Here is a 16,554-nt window from a genome sequence, read left to right on the forward strand (position 1 = left end):
AATATGCTTTCAAGTTTGTGTATTTTGTGCTCACCAGGTAAATGAGGGTGAGCCAAGAGTTATGTGGCTATCAGGATTACATATCCCTGAATCTTACCTCACTGCTCTGGTCCAAGCTGCGTGCAGGAAAAATGGGTGGCCTCTGGATCTCTCAACACTGTACTCAGAAGTTACCCATCATCAGAGTGAGGATGAAGTTGCCGAAAGACCCAGACAGGGTACTAATCAGAGCTCATCACTTGCAGCATGAGCAGCGAGTAGTTGTAAACACTGACAGTCTCATTCCCTGCAGGTTGCTTTCTGTCCGGCCTGTATCTGGAAGGAGCCGACTGGGACAAACAGAAGTGCTGCTTAGTGAAGAGTAAACCAAAAGTTTTGATCGCTGAACTGCCCATCCTCAGAGTCATCCCCATAGAGACGCGCCGCCTCAGGCTACAGGTGTGGACAGCAAGCACAACAGAGCTCCACACTAATTTATAGCTCATTATTGAATGCATCTATTTAACTATATTTTTGTGTGTTTTGCACCTCAGAATACGCTGCGGACACCTGTCTACACCACTTCGTTGCGGAGGAATGCAATGGGTGTGGGCTTGGTGTTTGAGGCAGACCTGTTCACCACCATGCACCTTTCTCATTGGGTACTCCAGGGAGTCTGCTTGTGCCTCAACACTGACTAAAGACAACTGTCAACGCCACTGAGCTGATTACCTGTAGCATAGTCAGCTGAAAAATGTTAGTTAACTATAGCAATGTCTGCTTCCTGCTTCATGTGGAAAAATACTTAAACATAGCCTGTGTAATACATTTTATTTTATTGTTGTTTTATAACTTTAATTATTTGCCTCACTAGATGGCAGCACATAACAGAGGCAGTAGCTTCAGGCTGATCAACATCTCTAGGGATTTGTCTTTGAAGCTACGGTTGACTAATCTGCTGAAATGTTAAGGCTGTGAATAAATAAATAAATAAATGGTTTTTACTTGTGTCGTGTAGGCTCAGAATCCCATTCATGCTCTTAGAGGTCAGCATATGCAAAATATTTCTGCTGATTTTGTAAAAAAAAAAATAAAATCATAAAGTGCTGCGTGCAGTGGAAACTTTAACAGTAACCAGAGGCAACCCCAAGCAACTTTTTAGCTTTTCTCTGCAGTACAGGTAACAGGGCATGTTTTATTACATCATGCAAAGACAAGATCCTGCACAGCACTGAGTAATCGAGGCTGCTGATGTGAGCATGCCAGCTCAGGTGGAGTAACCTCTAAAAACTCAGACGGTCCTAGAGGATGTGGCAGCTGGTGCAGCAGTGATGTTGCAGGTGCAGAAATAAAACTTGCAACAGTTTGGAGCAATAACTCACGCAGTATACATCGTGAAGCCCCAGTTATGAGAGTGGAGCTGTAATCATGGTTAGACTAAATTGCTTAGACTGAAGTCTTTATAAGCCAAACAACCAGCAGCATGAAATTGTTTTAGTTTCTTTAGTTTCTTCCCTCAAAAGTCCCAACCTGGTACACGATTACAATGTTTGTCATTACCATATTCTGTAGCCTAAAAGGATCCCTCTAAATGGCAGAGGGGCAAAGGTTGAACAGGCCCCATTCTCACCTTTAACTGACACAAAAAGAGGGAAAATCAGGACATGTTTATGACCAAACACTGGGTGGGGGCAGAAGCAATTGTGTTTCCCTTTTTGAAAAGAGGGAATGAATGGGGTGTTGTGTTGTTTAATGAACCTTTACATCACTGGAAGGATCTTTAGTAAAAGCAGACCTAAACAAACAATGGGCAATCTGGCTGTTTAACTTTGTACAGTAAAGGGGAGGGAAATCATAAAAGTTGTAAGAGTAACGACAGATAAAGAAAAAAAAAGAAATTCTCTCACTGGCACTGAACCCAGCTCGCCTCCTTAGAGTTCAAAATTATTTTCAGCTGCTCATGACTGCAGGGATTTACATTAACCCTAAACTGCTCTAGTTCCTGCTTGGCACCATTGTTTGCCCTGAGTGGTCTCATAAAAGCGCCAAGGGTGCCCAGGAACAAATCCCCTCCCATGTGTGGTGATTGGGAGCAGGTGGGCTCATTAAAACCCAGTAAAGTCAACGCACTGTTTTCCCCATTCTCCCTGTGGCATAGTGAGGAACAGGAATTAATCCCAGTCCTCTTCTGTGACTGTGAAAGTGTTAACATTATCTTTCAGTAGTTAAGAACTTTGCACAAAACTTTAGTAGACTGTATTAACAGGTTAGATAAGCACATTTTGCTGCCTGCAGCATCTTTTGCAGCTGGCCAGATTTAAGCCCAAGGGCTGCAGTCACCACAGTCACAGACATATATACAACTCATGTCCTAGTTTTTGGTTGCAGTGCCAGGTGTTTACTTTGGAGAAGGACCGCAGATCTGTGGTCACTGGCTGTCCCAGATGCAATGGGCAGTGGGAAATTACACTAACCTCAGTTTTCTCTGACCACTGGGTACTGATGGCTTTGACAGACTACACCTGCTGAAAACAACTCAGGGGCAAACATAGATAGATAGATAGATAGATAGATAGATAGATAGATAGATAGATAGATAGATAGATAGATAGATAGATAGATGTTGTTGATGATGTTATAAATAGGTTAAACTAACTGCGTTATATTTTAAATAAAGAAAGATGGTTGCATAGTATTCAAAATGTTCAAAAAGAGGTTTATAAAAGAAGTGATTAGCCTTAGCTGGGGGTTTAAACTCGTCATATCCAGTATTACCAAAACTTTTCGTTTCTTTTCTTTAAACATTCCGTTTTATTTGGTTTAAATGGGGGCCTAACTCTCACTAGCACCGCGCCTGTGATTTCAGAGGAGCCTTGAGAATCAGCAGCCCATAATTCATTTAGTGCAAACAGTACAATGCGTTAAGTGCCGTCGCTTTGTCCTCTGTGAGAAGTTGAAACGGGGCAGGGTAAAAAGAGACCCAGCAGGCTGTGCTTTTAAAAGACCGGAGGAGACTATAAAACTGGTTTCATACCCGCTGCTGTAAAGGATCGGCACGATATGAGCGCAGACAGACGGAGGTAGGCAGAGCACACTCAGGGAAGGGAGGACAGCACGCATTTAACACTCAGAGCATTCATGGTTCATTTTTGTAAAGTCGGATCTCTGTCACAGACAAGCGTGGGTTTATGGGCTAGTTCACACTCAGCTCTATTACACATACATCGGGGTTTTTTTTTTTGTGTGTGTGTGTGTGTGTGTGTGTGTGTGTGTAATCTACACAAGTGTGTGTTTTCTACTTTAGTGAAAAGGATGAGCGTCTTCTCCAGTAGACCCGGCGCAGTTTGACACGTTTCCCGAGCTGGAGTCACTAAGCGGTCTGTTTTCCAAGCGGGGCCTCATTAAAACAGTTCTGCTCTTACTTTTGATGCCACGGAAATGGGATCGCACCAACGAGAGAGCGTGTCCGCGCTTTGCAGGAAAAGTTTGCTTTGGACAGTGCTGATACTCTGGCTGAGCACGCTGGTTAACGGGACCTGGAAGACGGGACTTTACAAAACCTATTCAGTCGGGACGCAGCTGAACAGAGACCAGACAGCAGCCACCCACAGCTCAGTCTACCAGAAAAGGTGAGGAAAGCACGCACAGCTGTCATATTGCACACAGAATACTTATATTAAGTTTTGTTTTCTATGTTCCTGTCACTGCATGCCTCCACGGATGTACTCCCATCTCCATCCATCTACCGGGCGCTATTGTCTTCCTGACAGTTGGTTTCCCTTTTCCTGTGCTGGCAGGCAGCATGTTTTTACTCTGCTGAGTCCCATCCGCACTCTTGTCCCAGCTCACACACCTCTGCTGCCCCTGTGGCGTGTTATGTGCTCTCTATCCATGCAGCGCCTTTAGCCTCACACACAAAGCCTGCTCTTTTCAGCATCCCAAGGGTGAAGATTAAAAAAAAAGAGTGTTAAACCCTAAGTTTAAGGAGTGATTGATTATTTGTATCTCTATAATAAAGCGTGAAAACGTTTATCTTAAAGGATCACTGAATGAAAAGGGGGATAATAAGGCTTCAGAAAATGATGGATCTTCTGTGTAAGGGCAATCGTGTTGACAAGGGTGTTGAAAGAGAGTCACTAGACTAAACACGAAGGCAGGAGGGCTAACCGGCTCTGCTTTCCTCCTGGACAGAGCCAAGTTTAGTTGGAGACTAGCCACTGATTAATGATGAGAGGACGTTTCCCCATCTTGCAAATATTTATGCTGTCAGCTTGTGTGTGTGGGCTGAACGTGGCCGGAGGCTGAAATCCCTTCTCTCTGATGAGGTCTTCTGGGTGTGTTCAGGTGGTTTTCAGCGCCCCTTCGGTCACTCCACTGCCTCACTTCTCTGCTCAGCTCCCCCTGCCACTCAGAGCCAGAGGTTTGTGGACATGTTTGCTAAACACAAGCAGCTGGTACTCCAGCGCAATCTGAGCTTGTTTTTGGGGAAAAAAAGCAGAGGGGGATGAGTTTACAGTCAGTTTGCTGCTGTTAGTGTAAGTGGCCGTGCAGGAAAGGCAGGACTGAAAGAGGGAAAGCTGCTGTTGGCGTGAGTCAAGCACCTTGTTCAGAGGTCACCGGGTTTGCGGTGACATGAGAGGAGCTGAAAGTCTCAGTCCACCTGCTGGCTGGCTGGCCTGATCGGTGAAAGCAGCAGTTTATTGGGTGTCAACAAACAGTAACAGCGGCGGTGTGATTTCAGAGATCAACCTCGATGATGTAAGCAACCTGTCATTAGGGTTCAGGTGCTTAAAAGGAAACGCATATGACTGTTAGTGCACTGGGAAAGGGAAACCTTCACTAATACCAGCACTGTCTTCACACAGTGATTAGCACAATCAAAGGGGATTAACATCTTGTGGGTATTTTCTTTGCTGGTGCAGTCACTCTGTGAAAGAGCTGATAAAGCATTCCTTCACCATCTCTCTTAATGACTGCATAAGCTCAGTAAACTGTGGGGTCACTGAGGGAGATGCTTCTTTAGTCCCTGTCTCGCCCAGTTCTTTATCCTCCCTCGGAGGACTTGTCATGGTCTGACAGGCAGTCTGAGCCCTGTGGCAGTCCTCATTCCTCGTCCATCTTGACCATATCCATGTTCACTTTAAGCATGGGAATGAAGACAACTGAGATTCCAGGAAGCTGCATGGCTTGAAGCAGAATGGCTGTGAAACTTCAAATGATGTATATGCACAGGGAACCATTATTTGGATGGATGTCAAGAGGCAGTCACCAATTGTTCAGCTCCAATAATATCCACTGGCCGTTGATTACATTACTCAGTTGAATTTGTTGCCTTTTTCTGTATTACATCACTGTCTTATCTTCAGTTTCTGGACTTGTCACTGGACAAAATATTAGATTCTTAAGACAGGATCTTGAACTCTTTTCTTCACGATTTACAGATTTTCATGTGTAATATCAGTCTTAAAAGAACTAATTGTGGCAGCTCAGCCTCCACAATGAGAAAAAAATTGTTGGATTCCTGCTTATCAGATTGAATATTTGCTCATTTCTGTGGTTGCAGTCTGAGTTGCTTCAGTTTTTGGACAAAACAAGGCATTTATGTCATAACTTTGAGCCGATTTTGTTTCCCGATGTCTTAGAGATTTGATACTTAGTATGAGCCTAATACCAGACCCCATATTGCATCCTGTGCACTGCAGGTGAGCAGTCCATAAAGTCAGCATCTCATTCACGGTCAGTGGAGCAGCTCAGCTCGACATGATGGTCCATTCACGCTGAGCAGTCAGGATACGTGGCGCTGTAGGTGTGATATGAGTGAATCCTTCATTTGAGTGGAATTCCTTTTTCACTTCCAGGTTCAAACACTTGAAGATGCCACAGACTGAAAGCTCACAGGTGTCTGCACCTGAAAGCTCAAAGGAGACAAAGATAGATGAGAGTTTTCCTTGTTTATTCCACGCTGCTGTAAAGAGTCACTTAGCCCTGACCTTTAAGGTCTCGCATTGGTGCTTTGATGCTCGTCACTGTCCACTGAGCATGGAAAGCCCACGGCAGCTTTGAACCTGCAATATAATACCCCAGCAGCCGTAATGCTCTGAATTAATGTATAACAATTGTTCAAATACAAACTTAATACAACCTGTTTCTTTTGTTTGTCATTGAACCTGCAGGCCATGACTCTAGAGCTGCAAAGTTTTTTTTTAATTTCACCTTGACTTGTTCTTGCTGTTTTCCTCTTTGTCATTGGTTGTGGTGCCATATTTATCTTATGTCTCCTCTCAATCCCACGGGAGCCACACTGCTTCATAATTGCCATCTCTGTCCCCACCGGAAGCTTCCTTGGATGACCTCTGCGATAAGTTGACCTTTGTCTCCTCTTTTCTCGTCTCCTTCCCGTCCTCTCCTTTGTCTGGCTATTTGCCACATCTGTCTTTTGTCCTTTGTTCTGCTCGAGTATTTTCCCACAGATAGAAATCCAGAGGAATCCCTTTTGCATTTCAAACATATCTCCGAGCGTTCAGGCCGGCTCCTACGATACGTGAATGAATGGGTGGAGGAAAGGGAGTTACTGTGGTGTTTTTAATCAGAGTCCCATCAGCGTTTTGCCCACATCAGCCTACTTGTCTGTTCACACGGCTTAACCCCTACCTTCTTCATCCCGGTGCAATATGCTGAAGTAGGTGAACCGCCTCACTAGTGTGAACACGGGAAAATGTGGACTGCGTAGCGTAAAAGGTGAATTGAGGGCACATGCGGTAACGAGAGCGCAGCATATAAGTTCACAAGCTTTCTGTCAGCATTTGCATACATTTAAGGATTCAGCACTTTTTTTGTTCCCCTCCAATATTTTACTGTCTTGGCGTCGGCAGCGTCGAGGAACAGATGGGCCAAAGCTGTGATTTCTCTTAACGGTTGGCTGTGGCTACATGTGACTGTGAGACATGGTTGATGATTTATTTAGCTTGGGCCCAGCATTCAGAGTGTGCCATGTGTGCTTAGAGACCTGATACTCACTGAGGGCCTGCTTGGTGTTTTTGCCAATGAAACAGCATGGTGCTGGTGGGTTTCACACTTCATAGAACAAGGGTGCCTCCAGTAAGAGGAAGGTGTTGACTACAAAGCATTTGAGATTGAAAGACTAAATGCACTTAGAGCCTGTGTCCCTCATATGTATAGATAATAACACAGTTATTGTTAGGCCTCCCCAAATCTGCTTGCTGCAGTGGAAGTGTTTGTCTTGCTGCATTGCACTTGTTATACATTATATGAATCGGCTGCTTTTGTTCTTTCACTCATTTAAGGAAGAAGGGTCGGCATTTCCCCCTCGGTAATTGCATAAGAGCAATGCAAAGAGACAGGGAGACCATAAAATCCAGCGCTCCCTTCCCTCCTCGTACCCCCTGGTGAGACTCTTGTCCGTTCCCAGGTGAAGCCTCTTCTCGGCCTGGGAAACTCAGATGTTTATCTGTCGGGTCTGGCAGATAAGTGGTGGGGAGGAGTTGGGTTTACTACCCCCTCATCCCCTCCCCCTTCCTCGCAGCTCTACCTGACCACAGCTTCTTCAGTGTCTGAAATTTTCCACCAGTGATTAAAGCAATTTTTTCTGGACCAGGGAAAGCAATCATAGGGTAATCATATAGATCCGCCGTCATTCTTGTAGATGTATGGCTGATGGATACGCTATGATACACGAAGGGTGGGCCTGTGTTTGAATAACATGTGGCGGAAGAATTCCTTTCCCCGCTTTACTTATGATTAATTCAAATAATGTCTTACGTTTTACTGTGTTCCTTTGCTTTTTCCAGATGCGGTAAATAATGCAAAATCCTTTCAGTCTGCAGGCTTAAATACTTGCTACATGAATGGAAACAATCAAGATCGCTCAATAATAAAAGAGACATTGTCATGTGATAAGGGAAAGTTGCTGCAGCTGTAGACAAACATTTATCAGCGGTGCTCCCGCGCTCTGGCTCAGGTATGTGTGTGTGGCCACCACGACATGTGGGAACGGTTAATGGGAGCCGGTTCAGGGCTGCTTCGCATCCTCTCCCTTTGGCGGTTTTTCTTTAGTGTAAACTGTCTCTCGTGCACACAAACATATGGTCTCCCATATTGACAAACAGACTTTGGTGGGAACACCCACCCACTCTTGCACACGTTGGCAGCAGAACAAAAAAAGTGTAGTTTCATGAGCTCCCTTCCTATGCATCTATTGATAATGTTGTAAACACAGGCTGTAGTAATTGTTTCCGTGCTCCTCTTACAGCCACATGAAGGTAATGAGGATGTCTGTACACATCATTCTTAATAAAACCATTCTGATAATGTGGTCGCTCATCAGCCCGAGAGCGTTCTCTTCACATTAAAGCCAACAGTTGTGTTTTTTTTCCTGTTCTGATATGAAGCAGAGAGAGAAGAAAGCTAAAGGCTTTCTCTAAAATGTTTCTCATAGCGCCTGTGCTATCAAGAACAGATCTGCTCCCTTTAAAAGGGACACCGAGCTCTCGGTGAGGATTAAACTAAACCAATTAGCTCACAGCCTCTTCAGATAAATCACACTTCCTTTAATTTTATGCAGTCTCACTGAGAGATTGATAAAAATTTCGCATTTTGCTTCTGGAGGTCGAACCCCTCTGAATGTAATAGCTGCAGAGCGTTCTCATCCTCACTATCAGATCTCAACCTCTGACCTTAGCATTGTTGATATCTCATCGCAGGCTCTCCTCAATGAGTTATGAAGGCCTTCCGTTAAAGGGGGTGAACTCATGACCCAGCATTAACCCATGCTGAAAACCTTCATCTTGGTATGAGACTTTGTCTTCCTCTTTATCCCCTCCTGAGGGACTTCCGCTCCTCCAAGGTCCTATACAAATGCATGTGTATTAATAGAGGAGAGACCCCTGTGCAAATACAACCCAGTCCTGCAAACTGCGGGCAGACTGCAGTGTTTTTAGTGTGACAGCACTCGTTTGAAGGTGTTTTGGAAATTTATTCTCCTGTGTTTAGTTTAAGAAACAGACTTTTTACTGAGTCTAAAAATAACAAACTGTTGAAATCCTGCTGTTGTTTTATTCTACATTTCTGACTCTGTTTCTTTCGGCAGGAACTGGTGTCCTCATACGGTCACTAAGACTGTGACCTGCCAGGTGCAAAATGGGACAATCCTCCAGCGGGTGTACCGGACATGCCCCTGGCCACAGGGATGTGCAGGAGGCAGGTGAGAAGGCAGAGGCATCTTACCAGTACTGCTACTGTTTCACAATGCTTTTATGAAACCTTTAAAAAACAAAAATCTTTTTAGTTCATGGGCCGCATACAGCACCGTATGATCTGAACCGGGTAGAAAGACTCTCATCATGAAATGTATTCAAGGCGTGCAAGTTCCTGCTCAAAAATGTTCCAGTTCCCTGGAATATAAACACTTTGGAAAGACATTGAGTGGGTCACATGGCTCTTTAGTGAGCCACATGTTTACAACTTTAAAAAGAAGAAAACAGTTGCCTGCTATCAAAGCAGAAAGCTTGGTGTAATATTTATTTTCTGTTTTTTAATTATACTGGCTATTCTGCTATTATATTAAAATAGCAGAATAGTTGTTGTTTGAATGCTGTTTGAATCACTTAGGGGATTAGCTTTAAAACTTGTTACTGGAGCTGAAGCTCTATTAAAATCATATTAAGTTCAATCATATTTGTGGGCAAGTAACTTAAAAAAGCTTGCCACTTCAGTGTGAGTATGAGGCTAGCAGTGGTATTCATATAGCTCTCCTATAATTAGCATAGTTCAGGATGGCACGCTGCTGCTCCATATGCTGTCTTTTGATTGAGAAAAACCTAAAAGCTTTCATATAATCTGACACTTACTGATGGGGCACATTGCCTAGAAATGCTTTTTATCATTTAATTGAGACTGTGCGAATACAAAGACTGAAAACCTCACGATAATATCTAACTTTACCCGAGAGAGGAGATTTCCTTTCATTTTCCTTTAAAAATGTTATGTGTGCGTTTGTGTGCGCGCGCACGTGTGTGTGCGTAACGGCTTTTGATTTTGTGTTTATCGTTCAGCTACAAGACCGTGGTCAGACCTTCCTATAAAGTGGTGTACCGCACTGTGACTTCCCTGGAGTGGAAATGCTGCCCGGGATTCAGCGGTGCTGCTTGTGAAGAAGGTGAGTCAAGACAGAGGACGCAGACACACTTCAGTTATACAACAGCTGACGGAAATGAATCGAACAGAATGGCCATCTTGCACTGAAAAATGATCGCAAGTTCGACTCGTGTCAGTCCCCCCCCCCCGCACTCACCTGCCTCCAGTTTCTTCTTTATGACTCTTTGACTCGCCACCATTCACGTCCCTCTGTTTTGCATCGCCGTCTTAAAGCCTGCATTTCCAATATGCTTGTATGAGTGATTTCCATTAGGCTTACATAAGGCTACTTCTGTTCTTTGAATGAAATTAAGAAATAAGATCCCCCAGCCTCTTCTGCCTTGAGCCAGATCCCACCACTTTATTAATCACTTTTTATGTCTTCATTCCAAGAGTCGCAGCACCAGTAAGGCTTCCTTCTTTACTGTGACTTTGAATTTTATTTTGCAGATTGAACTGATTTTTTATCCTCTAAAGAGCTATGCAAGCGCCGTTTACATTTTTAGACCACGGTAGCTGCCCACTCACACACACACTCTCCTAGTTCATAATGACTTCCCCTGGCACACGTACTCAGGTTTCTGCAGTCTGGGGAGAAGGGTGGAGTGGTCTGTTTATGCTGGGACCCAGGACTTGAATGGGTGTAACATAAATTAGTGGACCGTGCAGCACAAAGGGCAATAAATATTTTTAGTGGTTAATGCGATGGCCTTTTGTAGTGCCGAAAATAGAGGCTGTTTTTCTCTCTTATACTTTGAGACAAAAAAGGAGAATTTCTACCTGAAACTCAGTGAACAGAAAAAATGATTTTTTTTTCAGACTGATTATGGTAAACACTCGATCTTGTCCAATAAAGTGGGTTTAAAATAATCTGTTTAATTTATTTACTCAGTAAACGGCTAGTATTCCCACTTGAAGTAATTTGGTGATCACAGTATGCAACAGTGTTGTAATGCATTACGGTTCCTCCATTCAGAAGTCAGAAAACAACACACTTGACCTCAGTTCAGATGGGAAACAAAGCAGCGGCAGGGCAGTCTTCTTTTGAGGAACATCGCGATGGTAAACTGCAGGCTCTAGTTTATGTTTTTCTCATTAGGAGAGGAATTTGTGCAGATATGGGGTATAAGCGGGCTGTAATGTTACTTTATTAATTACATGACAATAACCATGTAATATAATGTTGAAGTAATTTAAGAAGTAGGCAAAAAATTATTTTCTACAGGGAGTTAATAGGTAATGCATTTGTCGTAGTAACTGTAGTAACTAATGACTGCTCCCAGGTGCTTTCGGATCTCCAAGTGGCCTCTAGTCTGCTGTAGTGTGGCTTCGGCTGCTTGCTTGCACTTGCACACACCATCCCTCCTTGGATATCACACTTGTTTCACACCCTCCCTACTGTCAAAGTCAAAAAACACATTCACAGTCAGACAACGCAGACTTTACCCAACAAAGGCAGAGGAACACACAGTGAAACGGGGAGGAAATTATCCAATTAAGTTGTTGCTGGAGGAGATTCCCCTCCGGTTGTCATGGCAGTAGGGGGCTGTCGAGCCGACGGGGATGTCGGGATTAGCCACTTATCTGAGCCTCGTTCCGGGTGGCTCAGATCACAGGCGGCGCTGAGTGGAAGTGACAGGTCCCATTCACAGGGCCTTTACTCTCCGGCACCATGGATCCTATCCAGGGCCACCAGTGCTTTGTTCTGCTCTTGCCGCGTGAGCAGAACCCCTTGCCAGCACAGAACCTGATACCCCGCTGCCGTCTGCCTCGTCCGCCCGCTTTAAGGAGAAATGCAAGCCTGCCACACGGGCAAAGCTGGTGACCGGATTGTGCTTAAAGCTGTTGCCACAGTGTTGCCAAGTGAAGTTAAAGCTGCACTAATAATTCAGTAGGTGCACGTTTCAAATCCAGGCTGTTAATACCTGCGTGCGGCTCTGTTTCCAGATGGCTGTGAGCACTTTTTAACTTTTAGTTGGACTGAGTTGAAAGACTCAGGCTTTAAAAAAACAACTCTAGACAAACATACTACTTTTGATTTTATTTGAGTCGCATAAAGAGCAACCAGGATGTATATACCTTTAAGGATCACTTTTGGAATTTTATTATTTGCTATACATCACTCTTACTCCTCTGCTTGTCTGATTTTCACAGACTGTGGAAAATGTGTGTGATCCGCTCATTTACTGCCCTGCTTTTAACCTGCTTTTCCCACCAGGCCACCCCAAAAAGCCTCTAGCCATGTCTGACTCCCAAGGACGGTCTGCATTACTGCAGATCTCAACAATGTCCAAACCAAAAAGACTCTGGGGCTGGGGCTACGTTTAGGTTGAGATGCAGGAAAGTACAAAAAACACTGAGAGGAATGTGACCGATATGATTGCGCTTTAAATAGGGATGAGAGAGTTGTTTTCTCTTGTGTTCTTCTGTTCTCACCCCTTGGCCTGCCAGCTGATAGGTCAACATGTATAAATCAACGGCTCGGTCCGTAGTGAAGATAACAAATTAAGTTTTGGGCTTTGCGTGTTCAAATCTACAGGCGCAAATAAATGAGAGTTCATTAAGGGAAGAGATCATGCATGCTGTCATCGAGTCATACGCAGGCTTATGAAGATTTTTGGCATGTCGCATTCAGAGGCTCCAAAAGCAAAGCATTACATCACACCCCTACAGATACACAAACTTACCCCATCAGAGTCCAGGCAGGGTAAGATAACACTGCATTAGACAGGCACCTTTCACATTTGCTGTCTTTTTCTTCCTTCCTCACCCCAACCTCAGGACTTGGCTTGAATACCGGTCCAATGGTGTAATTACTGGGTCCTAATTGTTTTCTGTGAGGTTTGGGAGATATTGTCTTACTTCTTGGTCTGTAACACAATGGTCTTTATCTCTAATTGAGTCTGAGAAAGAAAAAAGAAAAAGAAGACTAAGTATTTACAGATGTAGGCACTTTCATAGGCTGCCAGAAACGGGGATTTAATGTATGCCTGGTTGGCTTTGGCATTCCAAGTAAGTAAATGCTTGTTTTTAGTTGGGATATCCCAACTTATGCTACATCAAGCACAAATATCAAAATTATACCCAATTTAGAGGCAATTATGTGGTATTAGAATATCAAATTTACCCCTCAAAAGTAATATTATTACATTAGCTCTGGCTCTAATGTAATAATTATCTGCCATGCTGGTGTTGCACTGATATCACGAAGGGTGACTGTGCACTCAGGAGCCATGGATGTAAAATTCATTGACATTTTGAGCTTTTGGCCTCGATCTGCTAATTTTGATGGAGCCTGAAAAGTGTGGAAATGACACTAAGAGGCAGGCGTTGATATACTGACCCTGATTTGATTTATTGAGGAAAGGCCTTAAAAGAAAAATAGCTGTGGCTTATCGCAAGGGGGAGGCCGCTGAGGAGCACAGCATATGGGGGAATGTAGACTTGAATTAGCACGGCTGTCAAAGCTCTGCCACGGGGGTCCCCATCAAACGATATCTCGCAGCCAAGCGGAGGCTGTGGTTTTTGGGTTGCAATTATGAGGTGGCTGGGAGGCAGAAGCCCGCTGTCTTGTAATAAGCCATAGAAATGTAATCTGTGTTTTCACAGCTCAGGGCGGCTTATCACAAGCCCGCACGCTAAACCCCGTGCTTTAAACATCAGTCGGCTGCAGCTTGCCATTAGCAGAGGAAGAGTGGGAGTGCGTGGACGCCAGTGTATGCGTCTCTCTGCCTGCCAGAGTCAACGTGTGGGTGGGAGAGCGAGGCGTTGAGGATTTGTATGCAGCTGTTTGCTGTGATTAGCAGCTTTAATGGCAGCAGGCTTTTTGGAGCTGTGAGTGTAGGGACTTCAGCCTGAGGTCAGAGGGGAGGAGGCTGAGCAAGAGCAGGTGACCAAAAGGCCCCCCACCACCAGCACTATCACCCCACACACTCCCACTCCTGCTAGACCACACAGTGGAGCGCTATCAAAGTCATATCAAGCAGAGATCCCCTGCGTTTGCCTTAGCAGGTGTTACACATGTTATCCTTTACTTGCTCCAATTCATTCACAAAAAAAAGAAAAATCCCAGACTTGATGTCAGATTTAGCTGCACTCACCCCCGCATCAGGAGCGTTTATGCACTCAGCAGATGAGATCTACGAAGACGCATAAATCACTTGAATGTAGCGAGGCAGGCTGCAGTCAACGTGCAGAAAAGGCCACAGCAGCTGATATTCTCTGTTATGTAAATGACCAGCACACAAGTGCTGAGCATAAATTGGAAGCAGCTGACATTAAGGCAAACTGGGCTGAGGCTTCCAGATGAGATTCGGCATCCAGCCCCTTTCAGCCGACGCTGCTCGGCTCTGAGGAATTATCATAAAAGTGATTAAGTAGAAAGAAAAACACAATCATTAACTTGCTTTGTATTATCTGTATGTGATTAATAGTAACAACTCTTTGGTTGCTGTTTTAAGAACTGGCCAGATGAAAATTAGCCCACAAGTATGGCTCATTTACAGTTATTTTTCTGTTGATTAATGAGCATGTATACCTTTTAAGCAAACACATATATACCTGCAAAAATGACCAATCAGCCAACTTAAATAACAAAACCAAACAGAGTAGGAAGGTCTTTTTTCTTTCCTCATGTCCTGCCTGTCTTTCTTTCCATGCTGTCTTCTCCTTATGTAACGGTGTGCTGGTATTTGCTCAAGGTTTGTGGGAAAAAAAATCCAGAAAATTATAGTTAAATCAGTTGCGGGGTTCGGTAGTTAAACTGGAATATGCACTGATAATTTTGATAATATTATTACAGCATTATTTTTTAAATGTTCCATGAAAACCACCCTCAGAACACACACACAGACACACACACACACACACACACACACAGTACAACAAAATGCTTTCAGGCTGTAACAATAATAGTCATGAGAATTATAATTCTAAATTCCTATGCTCTTGTTGGGTTTTTTTCCTCTGCGTACAAAAAAGTTTCGATATAAGGCGAAAAAGACAAGCACACAATGGCAGGATATTATTTTAGGTGGATTTATTGTGCATTATATTAATCATCTAAGTGTTTTATCTATGTGAAAGCCCATCTGCATGAAGAACCATGTTTGATTTTAATACTTTATGCTGCATTAACGACCCGTGTCTGTTGGCAAGTCTAAAAAAAAAAAGATGGCAGTGAACTTCAAGAAATGCAGATGCACAGCTCTTGCACTGAATCTTTCATACTTACTTAGCCTTGAATCTGAGTTAAGTTTTATGTTTCTGGCTCCTGAACTGGAAATGCCTCTTCTGCTTACTGATTTATTTATTGTTTCCCAAGACTTCCCTCAGGAGTACATTGAAAACAGTTTTTCCTGCAGTCTGAAAGAAATAAAGTGGGCCGAGTCAGCAGTGCAAAGAAAAAAACTTTTAAGGCATCAAGCTTGACACACTCACACACACACACACACACACACACACACACACACACACACACACACACACACACACACACACACACACACACACACACACACACACACACACAAGTCTCAGCAGCTGTGATGTTCTTCTGTCGCCGATAAAGCGGAGGCATTTCCCTTCACCTGGTAGTGTGAGTGGACTGGTGTGCTGACTGAGTGACCCACAAACATGCAGGCACTTTACAGCCTGACGCGTCGCACAATCAGCAGCGGAGAGAAGAACGACGCTCTCCTCCTTGCGTGGCTGAGATAAGACCAAGTGAACTGGAAGCAGAGCTTTTCTCATGTAGAAACCCCCCCCCCCAAAAAAAACTTTAAAATCCTGCCCTTTTTAAATCCTCTTCACTAGCAGAGGTGTAGGCTCTGCCTCCTTTCGCTCTCATCTCTGATCCTCTTGGCGACTGATGTCATTAAAGCTGCATTAACCCCGTCTGCCACCCCCACACACACCCCCACCCCGCCCTTCAACATATCTCCATCTCTCAGCTTGCAGGTATAGAGTGGAATTATGTAGGTACTGTATAACACTGTGCTACTGTGCTTAGGTAGGCTCTGAGGAGGTAATGAAACGTTTGATGTCGGCGCTTAGACAATGGCAGCATTGATGGAGCAGGTACGCTCGGGATCCTGCTGGTTCCATACAGCTGTGATGAGTTCAGGGCCCCAACTGCTGCCTGCAGCACGCTCAAAGCTGATACCCTCACTGACTGTTATGGACTTGCTGTAAATCATCTGTAAACTAATGCATAAAATCCTGAATATTTGACTTCCCTTTTTATTCAGCTTCATATTTGCCAGATATTGCTTTTAGTTTCTCTTTTTTTAGGGGTTATATTCATTAATTTCCTGGCAGATTTTGCAAGGCATCTGCGTTCCAAGCCATTTTTTATAATATGACTGCAAGTTATAATAAAAAAGTCCATCTTTTTAACTCCGTAAGCCCCTAAGCAATATATTT

At 43.9% G+C, this 16,554-nt stretch overlaps 2 protein-coding genes across 3 annotated transcripts in view; both read left to right on the top strand.

Annotated features, from left to right (window-relative positions):
- dnah10 (dynein axonemal heavy chain 10) overlaps positions 1-794 on the top strand; it is a 33,757-nt gene extending 32,963 nt beyond the window's left edge. Inside the window, exons 76-78 of the mRNA XM_063488796.1 lie at positions 38-218; positions 293-438; positions 534-794. Of these exons, the coding sequence (XP_063344866.1) occupies positions 38-218; positions 293-438; positions 534-680 (474 nt within the window). The 3' untranslated portion in view covers positions 681-794. The remainder of the gene's footprint in view (positions 1-37; positions 219-292; positions 439-533) is intronic.
- Positions 795-2,925: 2,131 nt separating this feature from the next.
- Positions 2,926-16,554, top strand: part of emid1 (EMI domain containing 1) — a 57,312-nt gene continuing 43,683 nt past the window's right edge. The window contains exons 1-4 of one of the 2 annotated variants that reach the window (XM_063490094.1): positions 2,926-3,059; positions 3,284-3,608; positions 9,086-9,199; positions 10,050-10,153. In XM_063490094.1, coding sequence (XP_063346164.1) covers positions 3,418-3,608; positions 9,086-9,199; positions 10,050-10,153 — 409 coding nt within the window. In that variant the 5' untranslated portion in view covers positions 2,926-3,059; positions 3,284-3,417. The remainder of the gene's footprint in view (positions 3,060-3,283; positions 3,609-9,085; positions 9,200-10,049; positions 10,154-16,554) is intronic. The other variant, XM_063490095.1, reaches the window with a different exon arrangement.

Source organism: Pelmatolapia mariae, linkage group LG12 (assembly GCF_036321145.2).
Source record: "Pelmatolapia mariae isolate MD_Pm_ZW linkage group LG12, Pm_UMD_F_2, whole genome shotgun sequence".
Classification (NCBI taxonomy): Eukaryota; Metazoa; Chordata; class Actinopteri; order Cichliformes; family Cichlidae; genus Pelmatolapia; species Pelmatolapia mariae.